At 49.7% G+C, this 24,789-nt stretch overlaps 1 protein-coding gene across 2 annotated transcripts in view; it reads left to right on the top strand.

The window, feature by feature from the left end:
- The first annotated feature begins 236 nt into the window (after positions 1 to 236).
- The window catches only part of LOC122364512 (tudor domain-containing protein 5-like), a 42,623-nt gene continuing 18,070 nt past the window's right edge, over positions 237 to 24,789 (top strand). The window contains exons 1-4 of one of the 2 annotated variants that reach the window (XM_043334945.1): positions 237 to 303; positions 645 to 732; positions 13,257 to 14,133; positions 14,493 to 14,672. In XM_043334945.1, the coding sequence (XP_043190880.1) occupies positions 13,269 to 14,133; positions 14,493 to 14,672 (1,045 nt within the window). In that variant the 5' untranslated portion in view covers positions 237 to 303; positions 645 to 732; positions 13,257 to 13,268. Of the gene's footprint in view, positions 304 to 532; positions 733 to 13,256; positions 14,134 to 14,492; positions 14,673 to 24,789 lie in introns of those variants that run through there. The other variant, XM_043334944.1, reaches the window with a different exon arrangement.

Here is a 24,789-nt window from a genome sequence, read left to right as displayed (position 1 = left end):
GAAAATAACTAATTCAAAAAAATATTATAAATGGCCTTTGATATCTTCAAAATTGACGCAACATAAATAAATTAGGGCCACAGATATAATGAACTGGTAAAAATATTAGATCTGAGACAGCATTTGATTTTTTAAGGACTGTTACGTCACGATCCGAAGTTTAAAGATATATCATTCAATACACTTTAGCTTAAGCTGCTCAAGCTTCCTGCGCACGTAAATTATTCTGCTCACGGTTGTCTGGCTTGGTGGATGTTGAAAGCGTTGCGTTGAGAAAGTAGTTGCAAACGGAGTAATTTTATGGTGAGATTTAAAGAGACCTGCTGATCATCGATCTTTTAGCTGGAAGAAAACTAAGGCTCCTTTCCTTTCACATGCTTTTTCCAAAAGTTTACACGCTTTGAAGGCCGGCACAAGGCGCACGGCAAATTGAGCAATTCCTCTAATTTCATTGGCTAATATTTCAGGAGCACCAACCATTGAACAAACTTTCTGAGATAAACACAGAAATTTTTCATTTTTAAGGCCTTGATTTCAAGTAGTTTACCCCGTAAGCACGTGTCCATGCGTTTTTCATCATTGTATGGGAGGTATGTCATGTTTGTTCATCCATACAGTGCTTCAAAGTACGATCTTTTGAGCAGGTGAAGGAAGCCAACGACAATACCAGGAATTCGGCTGGAACCTGAACTGGAACCGGCTTCTACCAAATGTACGCCTGAGCACTAACAGGTTAGTTTTTGGCTGATCCTTGGGAGAAACTCCTCCCCAGTGCGTTTTTCAATTCCTTGGGTTAAAAATGTTACAGAAGGGCCAGACTGGAAAATATACTATGAGGAACATGTCTGGGGAAGTGTTGGGATCGTGCCGAAAATTTCAGCGCACGTCGGGCGTAGCTTCGCATGCGCAGAATATGGCACATGGCGGCAGCTGCATTTTTTGGTGCAGGGCAGGCGAATGATTTTTTAGTGAAAGGCAGTCACCAAATTTAGTTGGTACACTGGTTAGGTACTCTAGGAGCAGATTAACCGGTAAATGTTCAGAAAATGTTTGTTTCGCTTTTAAAACATGAATTTGGCATATTCTGAAATAATTTGACATCCTGAATCAGAATCCAAATATACTACACGTGGTGCAGATACAAGAAAAACACTATCAAACCTGACCTAAGCGGTAAAAGTATACATTAAGTCCGAGTGACTGTTAAAATATAAAGTTTTCATATTCTTACATTATTTGACATCCTGAATCCAAAAATGATACTTATATGTCCTGGAAATAAAAGAAAAACATAATCAAACCTGACCTAACCTTACCTATTTACCTAGTCCTACAACCTACCAACCTACAACCTACAAACCTACAACCTAACCTAACCTAACCTACAAACCTAAAACCTAAAACCTACAAACCTACAGCCTGACCTAACCTAAAACCTAAAATTTTTGCTGTTACATATTTGTATCAACAGCGTCACAATTGTCCACTCGGACCTAATATATACTAATACCACCTAACCTTACCTAGGTACTGACTTAAAACATAATTACCAACCTATAACCTACAAACCTGCAACCTACCAACCTACAACCTACAAAACTATCAACCTACAAACCTATCAACCTACAATCTAAAACGTTCAAACATTCAAACTAACATAACCTACAAGTTACAACCTAACCTAACCTTGAACCTTCTTGCCTACAACCCAGACTGGAAAAAAATACACATTATGCTGAATATGTCCGGCGTAGTGGCGGGATTGCGCCGAAAATTTCAGCGCACGTCCGGCGTAACTTCGCAGGCGCCGAATTCAGCGCATGGCGGCGGACGAATTTTTCGGCGCAAGGCGGTCGCATAATTTTTTGGCGAAATACGATCACCGAATTCATGCGGTACGCTGGTCAATCTAGCAGCAGATTCGCCCCGCGGGCGGCTCTGGAGAGGTTTCGGGACGAGACGTCCCCGCCCCGGTCGTCGCGTGCTGGAACTAGTGAGCCGCTCGATCTCAGCGGAGAAGCGGCCGCCCAGGTGAGGCCTTAACCCTCGGCGTGGAGATAGGTAAAGAAGGCCTTGTTGAACATCGCCAAGCGTCGTTCAGCATTCAGCAATACCGCAGTGGATTCCTGCCCACTGCGGTATCGAGGGGAATGAGAGCGCGGACGACCTGGCAAAACAGGCCAAACAGGCCTTGCCCTCAAACGCCCACTCGCTGACCAGGGCGGTTAGCTGTGCGGCCTCGCATCGCACTGTGCGGCGCAGAGCGCGACAACTGCTCAGAATCACTATTCAAGCCACTCCTCGGGAGCACGCCGCCGCTCCCTATCCCAGGAGAGGAACGAGAGGATGCCGTTTCGGTGCACCAGATGAGGGCGGGCCACTGGGGCCGCTCGCTCCAATACGGCACCGAATCGGCTGTTTCCACTCCGCGGCGTGCTAGCAGTGCCCAGACAAGCGGTGCCCCGGGGCGCTCTGCGCCTTGTGCCGAGAAAAGAGTGATGTGGCGGAGCACATGCTGTTCCGCTGCCCGGCCCTCGCTGACTCCCGTCAGCCTCGAACACACTGCTCCGCCGATATTAACATCGGCACAAATTTGTGGCCCCGGAACTAACGGCTCCAGCTTTGTCTCACCGCATGAAGCTATGGGTTTCCGTGGAAACAAAAAACTCATTCAGACGCTCAAACATGGGAGAGCGTACAAGGCCCCGGAACACTCTGTCTGGTTCATATATCCTTGATCGGTAGATGTTCACATGTGCTTTATATAAAAAGGGCTTAATTTTCGCACAAATGGGCACCTAACTTTTGGCGCAAATCACACAGAAATTTCAGCGCAAAATCGCTTGCGCCGAATTTCGGCGCAAGAGGGTCTCACGGGCGTCCGGCGTAGTGTATGGATGTTTTCCAGTCTGGCCTACAACCTGACCTAACCTAACCTTGATAACCTCATAATACACTAGCCTTGAACATTCATTGTGACAAGTATGATTAGATAAGTGAAACTTTTTTAACTATAAAGGTTAGGGTGGTAGGTACTCAGCAATAGGGTGAATTTGATTTTATCCGATTTTTAGGCGTGCAGGTCATTTTCTGGTTCCATCTCCATAAAAAATATGTGCTAAATGATTTTGAAAAATAGTGATATTTGGGGGTCTCGAATTGAGGTCAAAGTTGACAGCTTTGGGGAAAAAATCAACCTTTTGAAACTATTTTAGACCTATTTGGATTGACATGTGCGGTCATTAACCTTCCAGGTGGTGGGGGGGGGCATTTTTTGCCCCCCCCCCCCCTTTGGTTTTTTCGATATATCTCCAGAACCGCTGCGCCAATCGTCACCAAACTGTACCCTCCCGTGAGCAGCTATTGCACATTGTGACCATTTTTTAAGGTTATGATAGTTGGCCGCAAATGACGTCAGAGTGACATCATTTTTGCCATTTTCAACCCAAAAAAAGGTTTCGCGGGAAGAGCTGTCAGACCTACAGCTTTAGAGATACAGAAAAATGTTTTCGACATAAAAGGTGTAGAATTTAAAGGGCTACAAAACTGCTATCTCGGATTTTTGAATTTTTTTGATTTTGACCCCCAAAAAATAAAAAATAGATTTTTTGAATATGATAACCAAAAAATCCAGAAAGTTTTTGGAATTTCGTAAAACCGGAATATATATATATATATATATATATATATATATATATATATATATATATATATATATATATATATATATATATATATATTATATATATATATATATATATATATATATATATATATATATATATATATATATATATATATATATATATATATATATATATATATATATATATATATATATATATATATATATATATATATATATATATATATATATATATATATATATATATATATATATATATATATATATATATATATATATATATATATATATATATATATATATATATATATATATATATATATATATATATATGTGTGTGTGTGTGTGTGATAGTCCCGACCGCCTTCTATCACATACCAAATTTGAGATCGATACCTCTTTTTTGGCCAAGTCATAGCGAAAAAAACTTCAAAATTGATGACGTCAAATTTTCAAACTCAATTTTTAGCAATTCTAGACCTCGTAGCGCAAAACAAAGACCACCATTTGACTCCCCGTGACGAGCTGCATCGAATTAATACGCATTTTATGCAAATCTATCAACTTTCTGGCTGAACCGCGAGTCCTGGGCCGTGTTCGGGCAGCGTATCCTCTTGTAAAATTTTGCACCACGCATGCGCAGTTGGGGTCCCTCGGGTGCCAAGCTCCGCCCTTTGGCGTATGACGTCACACGTGTGACGTAGGCTCACGCAAAATCTTTCAGTTTTGCGCAAGAAGAAAATAGTAGCTGCAGGAGGCGAAAGTGGTGCGGATTTAAGTTAACCCTGCTATATTTCTTATTGTAATTGGTTAGTAAGGTGTTTTTTTGGTATCATTATCTTTCTTTTCAGTGGCACATTGATATTTAATACATTTGAACGCATTTTTACTCAGTTATTGAACGAAACCCACCAGTCCATCCGCGCCACGGTTCGCCGCGTGTCGTGTCCCTCGGCTTTGCGGGCCGGCGGAGAGGGGGCAGAACATGGGCGGTGCCAGGCGGCTGACGTCATCGCATGTGTACACTCCGCAAAATATTTTGCGCGGACCCGAACACGGCCCTGAACCCCGAGAGAAGGAACGTCGACCGACTCTTGGTCCTGGTATTGGGGAGAGGGGATTGGGGTGGCCAAGCTCCTTGCCATTCCCAAACCATCCAAGCACAGGAGGCCATGCTCACAGTGCTGGGGACTAGGGGCTGGAGAAGCGGATCTGTGGCCTTTTGCTTCGACACCACGACGGGGAACAGCATGCTGGTGAACGGGGCTTTAGCCCTCATCGAGCAGAAGCTGAATCGGCCCGTCCTCCAGCTGGCCTGCCGGCACCACGTGTAAGAGCTGGTCCTAGAGAAGGCCTTCTCCACTTACCCTAGAATCTCGAGCGGTCTCGACATCCAGCCATTCAAGAGATTCAAAGGCGCTTGGGAGTTCATTGACAGGATCACACCGGTGGCGTTCGCCGCCGCCGACGTTCGGGAGTGGGATGAGCTGCTGGTCAGCTTTCATCGCTTCCTCAACTACGCCCAGCTTCGGGAAGACTATCGAAAACTTCTGGAGCTCTGGGTAATTGCTCTCGGCAGAGTTCCACAGCACAGCATCCGCTTCTCCGCCCCAGAGTACTCCACTGAGTTAGGTGGATGGCGGCAAAAGCCATCCGCGCTGTTGATGTCCTCCTCTTCAAGGAGCAGTTACGGCTGACGGCGGCCGAGGCCCAGGTCATCAGACGCTGTGCGCTGTTCGTTGCCTGCACGTTCGCCGCCGCCGCCGCCTGGTCTGGGACTCTACTCCCCGCCACTGCGCCGGCTCTGGACCTGACCTTGAACTCGTTCTACACCTGCCCCGACAAGGAGCTGTCGAAGGCGACAGTCCCGGTCTTCAGCCGTCACTTGGCACCTGTAGTACTTGAGTGATCGGCTGGTGACTGGAGCTTTTAGACCCCGACCCTCGGGCCCAATCAAGGCATGGTGCGGGCAATAGACTTGCAGGAGAGGGAGGACGAGGACCCGCCCCACAAGTCCTTAGTGGACACCATAAACGCCGCTCTCGCGACGAAGACGTTGGCGAGCTTCCTCACACCTCGTTTAAACAGCTCTCAAGGATCCACGACCTGGACGCGGGGCTCATCATCAATGACCAAGCCCACTGGGAGGACAGCAGCTATCAAACCGCAGCCCATGTAGTCGGGGAGCTACGGGTGCACAGTGATGCAAATGGGGTTCACGAGTGGCCATAAACAATGGCGGATCCAGGGGGGGGCAAAATGGGCATTTGCCCCCCCCCCCAACGGCATAATTTTAACATTACGCCTTTGGACGAGGCATGGAAAGAATTGATAAATTGTTATGGTTTGCCCCCCCCCCCCCAAAAAAAAAACTCTGAGCTGGATCCACCTCTGGCCATAAATACCAAAAAGTCACTGAGTAAATCGCTATATGGCTAAACAAAGAAATGTTTGGCGCATCTGAAATCACATAATTTTCATGTTTCTGTCAAAACCGGCCTCGTGTCGTGTTTGATTGTCAGAAGGCGTGACATTTTCTATGTCGTAAAATGACTCAGAAACTTGCAAGTTCAAGCGCCGCTAAAGTGCGTTCATTTAATAGGTACAAACTGCAAACATTATGCATGTCAATGATCTCTAAAGCCTGCTGCTTCTAATGACGGGTCACAAAAAGCCGTATCTTTCGGTTTGGCAGTGATCTAATCATTTGTCATCATGTTGCAATCGCAGTTTTTTATTAAAAAAACATTTGCTTTCGTTTCACCTACAGCAGTTTGCACAGTGTGTGCCCGTTAGTGCACCATACCATAGCATTCCCTAACCATTTCTGAGCCACACCGTGAAAGAATTAGGCGCTAGCACAGGGCAGACCGGCGCTATTGAAGTTTTTGTCCGGCGCGGTCGGGTTGAGCAACTACATTGCAGGCTGGTGCAGGGGCCCGGGAACGATTTTCAAGTTGGGGGGGGGGGGGGGCGAGCCTAAAATGCCTGACATGATGCATATGAAGCAGTGGCGTAGTTAGGGGTATAAGGGGACACGTACCCCCCCCCCCACCCCCACCCCCACCCATCGGGTTGAAAGGGACCCTCGGGTCCGAGAGGACCTGCGGTGCCATTTGACCGCTGAGGATTAACGATGACCATATTTCGACTCAGAATGGCCTCATAGGTCTCGTTAGTGCACCTTATGGGCCCTAAATAACCACACTAAAATCTCAACAAGGGCCCCACGCCGGCTTCTGAGGGAATCTTGCAGATTTTAAGGGCCCCTCGGTGGTCTCCAAAGGCCCGTTACTGGCCTCTGAGAGTTCTTACCGGCCTATGAGGGGCCAGTTCTAGGGGCATTTCCCGCCTGTGATGGTCACACACTTATTTTTCCGAGGGTCCCATAACGGCAACTGAGGGGGCCCTCATCGGCGCCTATGAGGGCCCACACCGGTGTCTCTGAGCATTTCACACACCCCAACTCTGAGTGCCTATACCAGTGCTAAAGCCCTATATCGGCGGCTCTGAGGACCCAACAGTCAACACCTGCGCATCTAAAGGCCACCCACTGGAAACTTTGGAGGGCCCCACACCGGTGACTCTGAGCCCTGAGGGCCCCACCGGCGTCTGACAGTACCAAGCCGGTCTCTAAGGACCCCACAAGACTTCTTCTGCCGGCCTAAGGGCCCCGTGCCGGTCACTGGTTGGTTTGTAGTTCCTGTTGGGTTTCCCCCTGTTGGTTTGTATAGGGTTCGCGTCAGCAGCTCTAAAGACCCCACACCCGTCTGTAACGGCTCCACACCAGCGTCTATGAGATCCCAGAGCAACGCCTGTAAGGACCCTCACCGGCGCCTCTGAGAGAATCACACTAGCACCTCTGTGCGCCCGAACCGGCACCTGCATCGCGGCCCATACCAATGCCTCTAAAGGCCCCTTACCGGCGGCTCTGAGGGCCCTATACGCCGGTGATTCTGAGGGTGCTACCGATAACCAAATGCATCAGACAAGCCCTTAGTGTCGCTGAGCTTTAATCCCATAGATACCGGCCTTCCGAGGGCGCCACGTCACACACAGCCGCTATTTGAGTTCGGAAGTGGCCAAAATGCGATAACTCGTTAACCAGTTGACATTTTGTCAAGGAATTTTTATCATATGTGAAGTAAACCTTAAGGTCACGTATGGAAACGTATGAGCATCCTGCTGATCCAGCATTGCCGTAAAAATATTTTTGCTTGTAATCCGCGGATGACGGGTATATCCCATAACGTTATAGTGACTCGGGAGGGGATTCTGCATAGCTTCCCTGCTGTCTTCGAAACTACTCGTTCAATACTAAAAATTCAAACGGCTTCTGATAGGAATAGCTGACAAACGAAACCTAACTTTGTCACAAAAGGTCATGGAAAGGTCATGGGTCACAAAAGGTCATGGAAAAGGTCATGGAAGGAAATGTATACATCTTTAAGGTCATGCGACACATCTTTAATGGTCCATTTCGGCAAAAGCATCTAAAAATGATGTTATCTGGGTCGTCCGATTCGAAACTTTTTCCATTCGACAAATGAAGGTCAGGTCACGGCGAGGTCAAAAAGGTCAAATTTTGAAGTTGAACATTCTCAACAAAAAAGATGTGCATCGGATGCAATTTGAGCTCTTGAACACGATGATGCTATTCGTTTTGGTTTTCGATGTCAAGAACGTACTGAAATTGCCTTTGCAATATCGAAAATTGTGATTAACCGACTACGTTAAAATGCAAAAGCCGATAACATTGCCATTTCTGAAGATATGACTGAAACTTTCCAAAAGCAATGCAAACGTTACGTACAAAAGCCAATAAGGTTCATTCTGGTCAATGGCTGCTCCCAAAAACTCTGAATGTTATCAACCAAATCGGACATTCTTACGATGTTCTGTTGGCTGGATGTCTTTTTGCTTTATTGAATTTGATCAGACTACATTCAGTTAAGACGACGTACATTTATTGGTCACCAGAAAGTATACCCACAAGTCAATCGACAATCGACAACCAACAAATGCAATCGACACGAGCGTCGAGCACCCCTCCGCACAGGCAACTGCCGGGGGCGATTAGACGGACCGCGCTCCTCTCTCGCAGCTGATTGGTCAGCTGCCGAACCGCACGGACGTCAGCTGCACGGCCGCCGCCCGGCCGACCTGACCGGGGTCGGCCGGGCGGCGACCTAGCGTCATTAAAACTGCAATAACTTTTGCCGGCGGTGTGATGCCGACCTAATTTTTTCAGCAAATGAATCACAATTGTACGGTATATGTTATGGACGTTGTCTCGATGTGAAGCACGCTGTGCGTTTTTTGGTAGGCCTATGTAAATATTGAAATCCTCAAGCCCTTCTGCTTTGTGCAAGTGTGCAACAATTAGCTTGCAATTACTGAGTGGGAAGTTTTTTAGATGCACTTTTATTGCCAATGGATTCCGCACATTTTCCCCTTTTAGTTGATATCTTACTTACGCATTTTCAAGCAAAGAATATGACAGGAGACTCGTCAACATTTACATGAAAATCGCAGCACAAGTTCGGTCTCACAGAGCAAAACAAAACGGTGTACTTTGGGAGCCCACCAATCTGTGCCAGAATGAGTAATATTTTTTCTGGATGATATTTTATACAGTCTGATCAATTTACGACCAGAAAATGTGAGAAAGGCCCGCTTTAAAATTTGTCGAAAATTAGGGTATTGGCCACTTCTGAACTCGGATAGCGGCTGTGTGCGTCAGTGCACTCATTGCCCCACACCCCTCCCTCACACCCGGAGCGGGTAAACTGTGTTATACCTATATTATAGCAACGATTTTACCACCGTTGTACGTTATATATTTCTCAAAGTTTTCTCAAAATGGTCTAGTATAAAATCTGGCCTGCCAAACTCATGGCCAAGGCCAGGCCCAAACCAAAGCGGGATGACAATAGCAGATGTTGTGAAATCGATACTGTATCAGCAGAAACCATTCAGATGGCTAGGAAAATGCCGTGTGATGATGTTTAGATGGAAAACAAGAAGGAAAGAAGTCCGGAAAAGGGAAGAAAGATCCTTTCACGCTGCCTCAATGTTGAGGGGGCGCCGCCCCCTCGGCTCTCAAGTTGGGGGGCAAGCGCCCCCGCTGCCCCCCCCCCCCCTGTTCCCGGGTCTATGGCCGCTGGTGCATTTCGTCACGAATCGCTCTGCTGCGATGTTTGGTGTTTGCAACAGAATATGACTTTAAATCTGATTCGTATACTAAGCACAGCTCATGGGGTCTTGATACATCGGCGTAAGGCCTGATTGGCGCTCATTGGCTACCTGTCTGGTGGCATAGCAGAAGGGCCAAAGCATAACGTCCTCCATGGGGTGTGCCGAACAGTCCTATCGCTAGAGGTGGATAATTCTCATAATTCAAGGGGGTGCTTTTCTAGCACCTTGCGACTGGCAGAGATAACTTCTTGCATGCTAAAGCACATACAGCTACGCTTTCCCAACAGCATCACTGTCCTCGCAACTTACACAAAACAGTTTGTGTCTCAGATGAAAGGCAAGCACCACTGGAGCATTACTACATCATCCTTTAAATCTATGTATATAGAAATATGTTAATTTAAGAGGGTGCTCAAGCACAAAAAATCGTATATTCTCTATCCCTGGGTCTTATGGCCATATTTTGGCGTACATACTGTGAATTTCATAAACCTTTAGGTACATGTAGAATAACTTCAGCAGTCGATTTTTTAGTCCTCGTTTTGCAGTGCTATGTCAATTTTCAATCGCGGATGAATCCCTCCGGTTTTCACGAATTACTCGCGGAAGGAGCAGCGTATCACAACGTAAATTCCACTACCACCGAGCCGAGTTAATCAGTTCTACACCTACACTCAAAATTCCATGACCCCAATCGAAGGCGGCGTTCGATGTCTCCCGGAGGGCAAAGATTCTTTGCCGTCCGGCCAATCCCGTCCAAGGTCAGCGGCGGCTCGGCTGCGGTTATGAAATGTGATTGGACGGACGGCGTAGAATCTTCGCCGTCCGAGAGACATCGAACGCGGGGTAAATGACCTTCACCGGTGATCTCTTTCTCGAGACAATAGCGTCGTTTGGAGTCGTTTTTATCAGCGTGCTTAGTTGGGGACACTTCAAGCCTATAGCATCTACTGCAGGCTATTTCAAAGGTAAAGTGGAGACATTTCTGAGAAGGGCGCAGTGGAATTATGTTTGCGCGTGCGACCGTGATCTTAACCCGCGCCCGGCTGGGGGTCCTGGATTTCCACGCCCTGCTGGGGGGGGGGGGGTGTTTGAACACCCCCCCCCTTGTAACTCGGCTCCTGGGCTACGTAGCGATACGCGGAAGGCGGCGTTCGAAAGAGCGTCAAAAATAATGACGAAATCACTTCGGTCATTTTTTTGGTCAGGTCAAAGGTCAGGTCACCAGAGGTCATTGAAGGCAAAATTTCGCCGATTTCCAGGTCGAATGTCGAAAATTTCCAAGAAGCCAACGCATAACTCGAAAACCAATAGAGCTACAGCGCCGCGGAAAAGCGCATTCGATAGCCCTATTAAAGCCCTTTCTGAGTAATTCTCTCAGATTTGACCTAACGTCAACGGTTTTGCATGCAGGGGCAAAAACTGCAAAAATAGCCGATTTTTTTCGGAAACAGTTTTTCTGCAATAACTTTTGACTCAAGCCTTGTACGAGCTTACTTTTACCGTCATCGTGTTCCTCTCGTCAAGACGCATCGAATGAACTATAACTTGACCTTGAAAGGTCAACTTGAAAATTTGACCTCAGGTCAAGGTCATGACCTGACCGGAAAGGGTCATGTTGCATATCAGTCGATCCGTATCGTCGAGCTGAACACATCTAAGGCGTTTTCATCGCTCTAGCATGCCTCTATCAAAAGTTATTTGCGAAAAACTGTTAGATACCATTCGTGACCTAAGATGACCTCAGGGCATAAACAAGGGTCACGGACAACATTTTCATGTTCAGTGTGTCTAAACCACTTGTAATTCGGTGTTTGGGAGTGTTTATAATGTCTTTTGTCCAAAAGAGGCGCATTTCAATTTTCTCCCATTGACTTATATTGACTCCCATTGACTTATGGGGAGGTCGCAAAATTGACCTGACCTTAGGTCATCGATATCAAAATTCTGAGATATACATTTTGTACATGCTATTGCTCTTAGCAATCGCTGAAAGTTTCAAAGCGATCGGTCACTCGGTGTAGCTATGACAGACATTGAAACTTTTTATGAGGTGAGGTCACTTCAAGTGACCTGGTGACTTGACCTTGAATGACCTTGGTCTGAAATTTTCACAACATGTGTAGAATTGATGTATGATAAGGTGTAACAAAAACGGCGGCGCTCCGCGCCGTCGTTTTTGAGATATTCGCGAAAAACCACAAGGGGGGTGTTCAAACACCCCCCCCCCCCAGCAGGGCGCGGGTTAAAAAGGTGACCTGTCGCCTCTTGTGCCGGTCGATAGCCATGACAGTAGCATGCCTAGTACCTACCTTACATTAGAAATTGGATGTCTGAATGAAATATTCCTGTAAATCGGCCATCGAGCGCGGGCGATTTCATCGGGTGGTGGGTCTGTAGTGTTGATCAGCAAACTGCAGCGGGCCTTCTCCCGTCTCCAACTCCATCAACCTGTCAAAATTTAATCACGGTCCTCGCCGCGTCCCTCAGCGCCTGTTTGCCTCCCTTTGAGCGCGCCCCTCTGTGACGTCAGAACCGCCGGTGGCGGCGCCTGTGGACAGGACCATTTGAGGGGGACACACAGTATCCATCGTGTCGCGGGGCATAGTCGGATCCAGTCGTATTTTCAGCCCGTCCCGTCCGCTCAACAGACGTCGCAAGGTCAGTTCTACCGTGCTTAAAACTGCAAACTGTCATAGGCGGTAGGAACATTTGAGTGATTTAAAACCCGTATGTTTGCTCTGCGCCCGGGTATGGGTCTCACCCAACTTCGCTATGGTAGGAGGGAAGGGAAGATGGCGTTTTAACCCAACCTCAGAAACTAAGAAAGATAGAAAAGGCAATCGTGAATCCATAGCTTTTTATAAAGTTCTTTCGGAAGCATAACTGCCACTTATCGCTCAGGTCAACGTTTAGGTCTCTGAAGAGTGAAGACCATCAAAGGCAACATTTTACGGTTAAACTTTCCCCATTTTGACAATTTTACAAATTAATACATAATTCATAAAATAAAAGCTACAGTGCGGCGTCGCGGAAAACGCATGCGATTGATGAACAAAGTTTTATTTGTAGCTGTATTTAAGCTCAAGTTTCTGCGAGTAGCTTATTTAGATGCTGTCATCAGTAATGGAGTGGCCCTCGTTTAAAAAAAAACTGTCAACACCTACACGTACATAGTTATTCGAATTTCATTTCAGCTGTTTCGAAACTGATACCGGATGGCACAGTTCCGAACTAACGTGGCGTTATGCATGGCTTTGTTTTTAGCTGTGCGGAACTCCTGTATAGAGGAGTACATTTTCAGTTAACACTTACGGTTCCGGCTTGAGCTTGTTGCCTCAAAAGATACGCCCTCCCAGTGAGTAGCAGTTGTTCATGATCTTTATGTCTGACGAGGGTGTTTTGCGCGCAGGCCCCGCTCGCGATGGCGTCCTCCGGCGACCGGGAGCAGCTGATGGCGCAGGTGAAGCGCGATGTGCGCAGCCTGCTCATCTCGGCCAAGTCGGGCCTGGCCATCCAGGACCTGTACCGCGACTACCAGTCGCTCGTGTTCAGCCCGCTGCCGTTCCGGCAGCTGGGCTTCCAGACGGCGCGCGCCTTCCTGCAGTCGATCCCGGACGTGTGCCGGTGCCAGCTGCTGCCCGGCGGCGACTGTCTGGTGACGGCCGTCGCCGACAGCTCCACCGCACACATCCAGAAGATGGTCGAGCGCCAGAAGCCGTCGCAGAAGCGCGGCGCCACGGCTCGCGTGCTGGCATCGCGGTATGTGCGCCGCTCGACGCCGGCGCGGCCACCCAACTACCGCTCCCAGCAGTCGTCCTCCTACTACTGGCACCGGTCGCTGGAAACATCTCCGTCAGACGACGACGCGCCGAAGGCCAGGCCGCAGCCGCTGATGCAGTCGAGGCCGCAACCGCCGATGCAGTCCAAGCCGCAACCGCCGATGCAGTCGAAGCCGCAGTCTCCAACAAAGCCGGCGCCGCAGTCTCCCACGAAGCCGGCGCCGCAGCCGCAGCGGCCGGAGAAGCCGCCGTCGGGCCGGACCAGCCCGGAGCCGGTGCCGGCGCGCGTGGCCGGCCGTCTGGCGCAGGTGCTGCTCTCCCATCCGGACGGCGTGCCGGCCGACCGGCTGCCGGGTCTGCACGACGCCGCCGCGCCGGACGAGCCGCTCGACTGGCAGGGCCGCGGCTACCGCAGCTGCGCCGAGCTGCTGCTCCAGCTGCCGCACATCGCGCGCGTCGTCAACGCCTTTAACGGACTCCGCGTCTACCCGGCGCGCGCCCTTATCGGTGAGTCTTTGGTTTGTCCTCGTTGGCCAAACGCTTTGGCTGATGGCTGCCACGAGTACCGTTTGTTTGTTGCCCTGTTCAGCGATAGCTGTGTTGGTGATATGCCCACCGACTTCTATTTATAACTGTTCGATTTATTTCGAAGTGTTTTTCTTTAGCTGCTGACAGTGCTAAAAAATAAATACAATAATGTATTAGTGTAGATTCCGTCTGTGTCTGGCCGGCGGGCCATCCGTCTGGCCGTCCATCTGACCATGTCTGCTGACCTGTCTGACTGTGTCTGACCGTGTCTGCTGGCCTGTGTCGGGCTTTATGTGCCGGCCCGTGTCTGACCGTGTCTGCCGCCCCGTGTCCCACAGCTGCGGACCGCGAGTCGGGTCGTCAGTCACGCCAGTCGGCCGCTGCCGACGCTGACCGGCCGGCCAGCCGTGCCAGTCAATCTGAGCGCGCCTCCCCGCCGGCTCCGGAGCAGTCGGAGCGGCGTCCCAGCCCGACGGGAGCCAGCGGGCGGGCGGCGGCCACCGGCAGCTCCAGCTCAGGTCAGTCCCGGGCCTGAGGCGGTCCCGTGCGAGCAGTCAACCCCCTCCCGACCCAGCTCCGGTCAGTCCCGGGCCCGAGTCCGTCCCCTCCCGACCCAGCTCAGGTCAGTCCCGTGCGAGCAGTCCGTCCCCTCCCGACCCAGCTCAGGTCAGTCCCGGGCCCGAGTCCGTCCCCTCCCGACCCAGCTCAGGTCAGTCCCGTGCGAGCAGTCAACCCCCTCCCGACCCAGCTCCGGTCAGTTCCGGGCTCGAGTCAGGCCCGTGCAAGGAGATTCAGTTCCACTTAGCTCAGGTCAGCTCAGACTTCCGATCACTGTCTTTGAGTCTACCCTACCCTTGCTATTACCGTTTAATATAGACGGGGGACACCAGCAGCTCACCACCTGTTGATGGTCTTGGACTGGGCCATAAGCCGTTGCTTTTGGTATAAACCATGGCACAAGACAGAAGGGGCCACATGACTGGGTAGTTCACGGCTCACGCATGCGTGGACAATGGACATGTTGGCAACTGTATGTGCACTATTCCAGCCACCTGTCGGAGGAGTTGGCTCCAATGATATTTATCCTGAATCCTAATAAATTATCCCACGAGTCACGACCTGAAATAACTTCAGTAGGGCCTAACAAAAAGTGGTTCGGGATATATGATCCATACGTTTACCGTGCAATCGGATAGCAAGTCTCCTTTGTGTTGATTTTACGGTCAGATGTCATTCTGAAGGACCTTGTTGATATTTAAATCAACAAATGCCGCATATTGATTATATGTGCTGCCATCAGGCGTCATTTGCGGTGCTGTAGTGAAGCTGTTATGACCGTAGGACCCGTCTTCCTTTCAACCCAAAACAGAGGTGGATGAAGGAGGAACCTGGCCTCTTAGACCCGGAACCGTCAGAATTGTCCAGGAGGGGTAGGTAAGCGGATCAAGGAGGGGACGGTCTCACTCAAGGTCTCACCTGCCGGGGAGTGCTCCCCCTCCCCATCCCAGCGCGAGGAGATCCTCCCCCTCCCTGCCGACCGGTCCGGACTTTTGAGTGACAGTAGTGGCCATCAGCGGACCCATCTCGGACGGAGAGTGACCGGTCCGCTCCGCAGAATAAGGAATGCCGAGCCGAAAACAGGCCTGCCGCGGGCCGGCAGCCCATTCAGTCGGCAATAGTGGCGGGCGGGGACGGCCCTTTGTCGCGCCGATCGGCCGTCAGCGGTGATTGTATGGACAGGTCGGGAAAAGGGGGACACGGACCGACCTGTCAGTCAGCACCGGTACATATGGTACTTGGGATAACGGATCGTTTGTAAGATTTGTGCAGCCAGAAGAGGGGTAATTAACGGAGGTTCCCTGGATAACAGCTTGTTACATTGGAATCATTGGAATGACTTGACCGTTTTGTTACGCACATTGCATTCTCAATATTTACTTTCATCGGATTCAAGTAGCAGATTTATCAAGACATCGCATTTGAACCGATGAGATCCTTTCCTTCACGCCAGAGCGTGTTGAGTTGAAAAGTTTGAAAAGTTTGAAGTTTGAAAGTTGAAAGTTTGAAAGTTTGAATACGTTTCATGAGGCTTTTGGCTAAACGTTAATGATGTCACGACATGCTTACTTACCCTGTTGGTAAGTAAGTGCGACGCTGATGGGAAGTCTGGCAGCTGGTATAACGTTTACGCATGTATTTTATATGCACTAAAATATTAACCACCTCCTGATTTTTCTTCTTCAGATAGATCGCTCAGAACGGGGTATTGTGACTGCTGTTCAAATTTAAACGTTCGGATGAATAGCCACATTTCGTTGAGCGCCTTCAAGTGAATAAACCATAGTGAATGATTCTGAATTATGAATCTGATTTAGCTGCAGGGCGTTGTTCAAACGCTCCTCCTCAGCAGCAAGCGGGCCAGCTCGCTGCCGTGCGTTTTCTCTGTGTTGGCGGAGACTGAGCCGCTGCGGCTCGGGACGGCCAGTGTGTGGCTGTGCTGGTTAGAAGAGGATCTGTCACCGGAGAGGCGGTGGCCAACGGATCAGCGCCGCTCACATACCGACGCGGGACGGCTGCTGGCTGAGCCGGCGCTGTCGTGTTTCAGATCTCGGTGCCCTAACGCGGCGCGGGTCGACAGGTCCCCCGCCGACAAGGCGCCGCGGCGGCCGCCGGCGGGCGCGCCGGCCGGCCGGCAGTCGCGCCGAGCTGCTGCGGTGGGCGCGCCGGCTGGGCGGGGGAGGAGGGCAGCGGGACGCCGAGCCAGCCGCCGCCGCCGCCGCGTCCAAGCCCGAGGAGCGCTACCTGCAGCTGCGCACGGCGCTGCTGTGGACGGAGCACCGTGCGCGGCTGGCGGCGCTGCGCCAGGAGGCCCGGCTGCGCGCCGCGGAGCACCGCGCCCGGCTGGCCGTGCTGCGGGAGGTGGTGCGCCGTCTGACGGCGCCCTCCGCCGAGCTGGAGCAGCTCCGGCGCGACGCCGAGCTGCGGCGCCGGGAGCACCGCGCCCGGATGGCCGTGCTGCGGGAGGTGCAGCGCCAGGTGGCGGCCGCCTCTGAGCGCGGTCCCTGCGGCGTCCAGGAGCTGGTCGGCCTCCTGCGGTACCTGTGATCGCCATCCCATCCAGCTGGCCCCGGCCGCCACTCAGACATCGTACCAATGATCTGAACCATCGGACCAATGACCAATGAACCAATCAGCTGGATCCTACCATTCAAAGAGTTAGAGATGTCATAGTGATTATATTTTGCAGAAGTGCAATTTTTATTGATATTGTTGATCTGATATGTGATCTGCGACATCGCGAAGAGTGCTTTTATTTTGATAGTGTTTTGGGTAGATGCTATAACATTTATGGGGTTAGCTGGTAAACAATTTACTGATAGCTATGGTGTGATTGCCTTAGGGCTATTAAAGTTTCGAAACATGTTTTGTATCTTGTTGTTCAGGGGCATGTGGTAGTTGATGTGTTGCATTGCTGGTTTGATACGGAATAAATGTTTTTCATCCAAACACAGCTTAGCAGTTTGACCTATTTGCACTTTCGTGGTGCGTGTGTGTGTGTGTTTTTTTTACAGATCACTTTCGGTGGGGTTGATGAAAATTCAGTTAGTTTCACGAAACGTTTCCGCCTCAGGCCGCCCCACACTGGAACTCGCATGCGGGTTGCGAGTTTGCGGGTTTTGAGTTTGCGGGCGTAATACTAATTCATATTTCATAGTGCAGTGAAATTTCATAGTCAGAATGCAGTGAAGCCGTAACACCTTCAGAAACTTACATATAGTCGCAATACCAGCGCAACGAACCAAAATTCGACTCCAACGAAAAACCCGCAAACCTCGCAGAACTCGCAGACCTCGCAGCGAGGAAAATCGAAAGTTGATTCAAAATCAACTTTTGGAATGCGATGCAAGGTCGCTTGCAAGCTAGAAACATGCAGACTCGCTTTTAGATGGTAGTGTGGGTCACTCAGCTTAGATTGTTACGAGCGAGCGAGCGCAGCGAGCGAAGTGAGTCTTTTCAATATAACGGAAAAATCTCAGTATGAGCGGCCCGGCCCGGCCCGGCCCGGCCCGGCCTGTAACGCTTTTGAGAGGCTTATATCTCAGCAACCGCTGGACCGATTGGCCTGCGGTCTTTTTTGTTAGGTAGCCCCATCCCTTCTACCCCGTAACTGACTACTTTTGATACATCTCAGTGACCGTCGTGGCACGTGCCACGTGAAAAGTCAAGGCTGTTCAAGCTGTTTTGCATAAGTAGTGATTTTGAGAGGCTCATATCTCAGCATCCGCTTGGGCGATTGACTTGCGGTAATTTTTGTAGGGTAGCAGCATCCCTTCTACCCAAAATAGGATACTCTCGATGCATGTGGGTCACCCCCAGTGCACGTGCAAAATACAACAATAAGAGGTGTCAAATTTGTTCCCATTTTAATAACTCGGTAATTACTGGGGCGATTTCGCTGAAACTTGGCATACAGGTAGGCACCCACCAGGCAATGCATTCCCATGTGTTGCAGTTAAGGTGCTACTGCACGTGCGCACGTGCAGGGGGCGCTTCCAGATCTCGAGAACGGCTGGGCCGATTGCGCTCAAATTTGGTACACGGTTGGAGACCAGTTAGTAGGGTGCCGTGCAAAAGTCAGTTTGGACCCCGTTTGCACGTGCGCACGTGCAGAATGCCGCTTCCAGATCTCATGAACGGCTGGGCCGATTGCGTTCAAATTTGGCACACCGCTAGCGACCGGTTAGAAGGGTGCTTTGCGCAAGCCCGTTGGAAGCAACCTCTCGCCCTTCCGCACGTGCAGGGCTCACTATCTCGCTCGCTCGTTCTTCGCCCAAAAGGCGTTTTACTGGTATTATTTGATTTTGAAGAAACCCGAAAGCCCAAAAACTCGCAACCCGCATGCGAGGTCCAGTACGGGGCGGCCTTTATGTTGCTTGTAGCAGAGCGCTGCCGCCTTGACGAGTCACCTAGCTGATAATTGGTAAATGTTTTTCGTCCAATGACCGTTGGAATAGACAGTGTTTGCGTATCTGATAGATCTTACTCTTGGAGTAATGCGTTCAAACAGCGCCAAATAGAAAGTAGAAAGAAGTTTGACCATCGGGCTAACATTTTTCTGGAATAACAGTGGTTATATGTGACATAACCCGCAAGTTGCCCAGTGCATAATGCATATGCAATATGCATATTGCATATTTCAGTAATGAGTTGTTCCACGACGTTTTGAGCCTATGGAGGGGAAAAAAGTTTGCGGTCTCTGAAGTGGAAACTGTTGACCGTATTAGGCAAATCTTCTCGGTACCTCAAAGTCACGCTTCAAGCATAGCTAGTCTTGTTCATTTTTTTAAAACAATTTTGGAACAAATTCGTTTGAACAAAACTTGTTCAAAACAACTATTTTTGAACAAATTTATTTCCGGAAAAATCAACCTTCATCCACGTCACTTTCGCACCGTTTAAAGGAAATAGTTCACTTTTAACATGGGGTTTTGAACTGGAATAGCAGTTTCGTAGCTTGAGCTGAGACTAGCACAAATCAGGAGCTTTTACGGCTCAACGATCACCCTAGACGAAGATATTCCATTTCTCGTTCCGAAAAGAGTGCCTTGCAGAGGAATGTGTGCCTTGCACAGGAATGCAGCCACGTCATCGTCAGCCAATCAGCATGCTGCTTACAGCCAATGCAGCATGCGTAGGTTTGAACTACGCAATATGATTGGTCAACGCGTAATAAGCTTCCGCGTCAAACATTATTTTACATAGAATATAGTTCGTCCTATATTAAAATATAGAAAATAGTTGTTTTTACAAAAAGGTTTTATTTTATTTTCTGATCATTTTGAGCATAACAAATCATAAATCCATAGCAAAATACTAATTTCAGGAAAGTGAACTGTTTCCTTTAAGTGCAGCGTCCTGCGTTTGCAGATGGAGTTGGCACGCCGTCACGCAGTGGACAATTTCGGATAGTAACTGCGTGCGAATCGCTGCCGAATCAAGGGAACATTGGGGATGAATGCATAACACGAGACATGCGCGAAGAAAAAGAACTCCACGCGGGTCAGTCGGAAAGTCCTCCGTGCAATAGACGTAAAAGAAGGTCTAGAAGACGCTGCTACCTTAAAGGAAAAGGGCCACCTTTAACATGGGGATTGAAACTGAGATAGCCATCTTGTAGCCCGTGTCCGAAAACTTTTCAGTCTACCTCCTTACGGCCGATTTCGGCCTCCATTCGTAGTTATCGGCAATTTTAAAAGAAAATACGCCAGGAATGCGTCCTTATCCCAGGAATGCGTTCTTATCCGACAATACAGCCACCCGCGGCGAGGCTTTGGTTTTTTACCAATCAGCTCCAACCAGCTCAGCTTTTACCAATCAGCTTATCTGACACAATCCGACGAGTCTGTCTTCTGAACGCTGATTGGCTTGAGTGTGACGTCATCGCTATGCCATCATACAGTAGGTGCCGTAGAGAGTATCAACATAGTACCAATGTGTTAAATAGTTTTAAATACTTTTTCGCGAATTGTGCACTTCTGGCACCAGTTTTAAAAAGAAAATGAAAAATAATAATGTCAAAATGAAAAACAACGATATCTTCATATTTCGCGAAGGTGGCCCTTTTCCTTTAATACTAGCAAGTCAATAAAACCAAAAGATGTGAATGACTTGGCCTCTAAACCTGACCGTGACGTATTCGAAGTCGCGATCACAAACCTTTTGATAAAGCATCGTTTAACAATGGAGGACCTTCAGCTCAACTCACGGCTGCAGAAACGGGAACACAAAGTCAAGATGGATATTATGCGCGCAGTGAAACAGTGGGTTGAGTCATCGGAAATCCTGACTCTGAGGGGGCTGCTGGAACGGGAAGATGGCATCTTCAAAAAGGAAGAAAATGAGCTTCGACGCAGCATTGCGCAAGACATCGGACGCCGACTGGCTGAAGAGCCGCTACTGGCCGAAGCCTCTGCCCACGGAGTCGGGCTGTTGTCTGTAGCGGGAGCGGCTGAAGGGCTGCTCGGTGCTCCCGTCGGACATGTTCAATTCACAAAGATCAATATCTCTTGAGCGTGCATTTATTTAAGCCCCACCACAAACTGAAAGGTAAATGAAGACAGTATGAGTAAGGCATAGCACGGGATGCATAGCGCGGGATGCACATGCACATGCCAAACACATGCGGAAACCAGAGACACATGCGCATGCTCAAGACCGTGCACATTTACGTATACATATACAGCACATCAGGAATGTAAACAATTAAACTAACAATCATCCCCTTATCTTTTTTGTTCAATACGCGAGTCACAACAAAACAGGTCTTCAACGACACCTCCTTCAACAACGATACCGTAGTCATCCTCATAGTGACACCTAACCCGATTCACAGAATACCCGTCTTCAGCACGTCTAACAGAGCATTGGAAGATGCCGTCCTCTTGGTCAGACTGTCTGCCAGCTGCTGAGAACTGTCGACCCAGCAGACCCTGGTCACCTCGCCAACTTCCAGCATCTGCCTAATCCTGGCTATGTCAATCCGAAGTCTCTTGTCCTGCACCGCCTTGGTTGAGTACAGTGCCCTGTACAGCCCTCTGCTGTCTATGTAGCACATCACACTCATGTCTCCTGACCCGTCATACAGTGCCTCAGAAATCAGCGCAGCCAAAAGGACAGCTGCATCAGCACCATCTTGAAGTGCCATGCACTCTGCAGCCAACGTACTTCTCACAATGCGCTTGATCTTTGCTGAAGACCAGGCAAGTGGCGCGCATCTTCCCCTTTTGTCTCTAAGGAACACAACGTATCCTCCCTGCGAGGACCCATCTGGAAGATTGCCGTAACTCGCATCGCTGTACACTACCACCGAGCTCTGTGACAAGTCCAGATGAGGATATTTCAGACTAACCCGCGCCGACTGAGCCTTTCGAACTACCTTAGCAGCCCTTTGTAGATCAGCTACCTTTGGATCCCTAATGGAACAAGAGAGATCACAAACATCAAATGAAAGATCTGGTCTTGTCTGCGTGGCCAGCCAATTGATTTGTCCTGTCACGCCACGGAGGCGGGTAAGCTCTGCAGGAGAGAGCTCACTGTCTTTCTGCATTCGCCTCTCTGGTGAGAGATTTGGCTCTTGCAGCTCCTCAGCCTGCGGCATCTGGTGAACCTTGATCACCTTATCAGACTGCTGGTGAATGTGCAGCCCAAGGTACTTGAAGATTTCAGATTCCTCAGAACCCAGGAGGAAGACCTGCCGCAGCTTCTCGATCACCTCCTTCTCGAACCTTGAGGAACCACACCACAGGAAATCGTCCACATGACAGGTGATGATGCCCTCAAGGCCGTCCTCAGCTCTCCAGTAGAAAAGCGCCGCATCAAGTTTGCTGGCCACCATTCCCAGTGCGAGGAGCTCCCGTCTGACACGCAGGTACCAGTACCTGCTGGCATCATTCAGGCCATACACGCACGTCTTCATTTTCCACACATGTGACCCTGCGTTAGCCTCAGAAGGCGGGCGCAAGAACACCTCGCGTTCGAGAGGAGAACCCTGAAGGAACGCTGCCTTCACGTCGATACTATGACAGCTCCAACTCTGTGAGGCTGCAATGGCGAGCACCACCCTTAGTGACTCCTTCCCGCACGTTGGCGAGTCAGTCTGGACTCCAGATGTGTCCTCCTCAAAACCTCTGGCAACAAGTCGAGCCTTGATGCGTGAGCTACCATCAGGATTACCTTTTTCAGTTATCACCCAGCGGCAGCTGATACAGTGTTGTCCTTCATCGGGAACAGCGGAATACACCTCATTCTTTTCCCAGTTTTCTAACTCACACAATTTAGCCGCCATGATGTCATCCGAGGTGCACACCAGTACGTCTTGATTCAAAGGCTTCCAGTCATCAACATCCCGCCAGTCTACACATTTGCCAACTTCATCACCATCGTCAAGAACATTCAAAAAGGATTTGTACTTCCCTTTGGCTTTCCCAGCACGACTCAGGACTGTGGCACTCTTCCAATCAGAGGAATCACGAAGAACATAGGTAATGCGCGACTTAGCGCGAGGTATCGAGGGTTTGTCACGAACGACGACGCCACCACCGACCACGACACTGGAATCTCCGGTGGCATGAGCTGGCGAACTGGGTTCCGGACCAGAGCCACCATCACTGTCCATGGCATTGGACTCTCTGGTAGCCTGAGCTAGCGATCCGGGTTCCGAACCAGAGCCGCCTTCGACATCTTGCAGACCGCCAGTGGGTGATACCGTCACCAACTGGCGTTGTCTTGCGTCCCCAGACACCGTACACGAAGTAGACCTGGAGTTCTGCTCATCATCATCGGAGTCTTCAGCAGACTCCGGGATCGGAGCACTACTGATCTTCTCCAACTTCTGGGTCCCTGGAGCCGGATCCGAAGTTGACATCCGGCCTCGCTTTGTCAGTTCCCGCGGCTCACTTGTGTCGCGCACGACAGCGCTTGTGTGACACCTGTAGTACACGCCGCCATGTTTCACCAGGATCTGCTTGTTTTCCTGTCCAATGACGACACCTGGACCTCGCCACTTGTCATCTTGGTGACGTCGGTACAGGACGACATCACCCGAGCAAAACCTCTCACCACTGGGACGGACCTGGTGAAGAAGTGCTCTCTGCAACTTCTCGCTCGACTCGTTCTGAATGAACGTCTGCCTGGCAGAATGCATGGCGTTCAGGTGTGTCCTCACCAAATCACTTCCGGAAGGAGGTCCCAGAGCCGGAGGTTTGTCATGGAGACACGCCGGGTTGTTCGGATTTCGCCCAAACACAAGCTGATTAGGACTGAATCCCAGGTGAGTCTCAAGAGAGTTCTTGGCTGACACAGCCCAAGCCAGAGCAACCTCGAGAGAGCATGGAGTGTCATCCATCACCTTCTTCACTGTGCTGGCGATGATACCGTTGTACTTCTCATTGATCCCATTCGACCAAGGGGATTCTGCAGCAGTAGTCCGCACGCGTATGTTGAACGCCTCGGCCATCTCTCGGAACTCTTCATTGTTGAACTCACCTCCATTATCAGACAAGAACTGACCGGGTGCCCCGAACCTAGCTATCCACTCAGTCATGATTGCACGCAGGATCGTTTGCTTGTCTTTGTTTTTCACTACCACGCACGCACTGTACCTCGTGGCCAGATCTATCATGTGGCAAAACCATACTCCAGGTCCCCACTGCTTTAGATCCAGCGCAACGACATCATTGAAGTCGCGAGCCATCCCAAAACCAACCACTGGTCGGGGCAGACATCTCCTATACCTCTTACATACATCACAGGTTTCCTCCACTGAGACAAGCATGCGAAAGAAATCCTTGTCCTGGACGCCAGCATCAAGACACAGGGACTGCAGTTTCACACTCCTAGGATGACCGAACTGACGATGCAACTTCCTAGCTATTTGCATGCGCTCCTTCTCGTTGGCACCCTCAAACTTTGAACAAAAAAGTACCTGCTCTATGTCCTGCCTGGCACTCACACTACCGACATGAAACTTCGCCACAGGTACTATGTAGTGGCCATTTGAGGTCACAGATAGCTTGACCTCAGTGTCAAACAGTACCGCCGTGTCTCGGGAAAAATCTAGCAGCGCATCACACTTCT

Source organism: Amphibalanus amphitrite, unplaced genomic scaffold (genome assembly GCF_019059575.1).
Source record: "Amphibalanus amphitrite isolate SeventyFive unplaced genomic scaffold, NRLGWU_Aamphi_draft 000680F_arrow, whole genome shotgun sequence".
In the NCBI taxonomy this organism is placed as follows: domain Eukaryota; kingdom Metazoa; phylum Arthropoda; class Thecostraca; order Balanomorpha; family Balanidae; genus Amphibalanus; species Amphibalanus amphitrite.
Note: the sequence above shows the minus strand (reverse complement) of the source record. Positions and strands in the feature narration are given on the sequence as shown.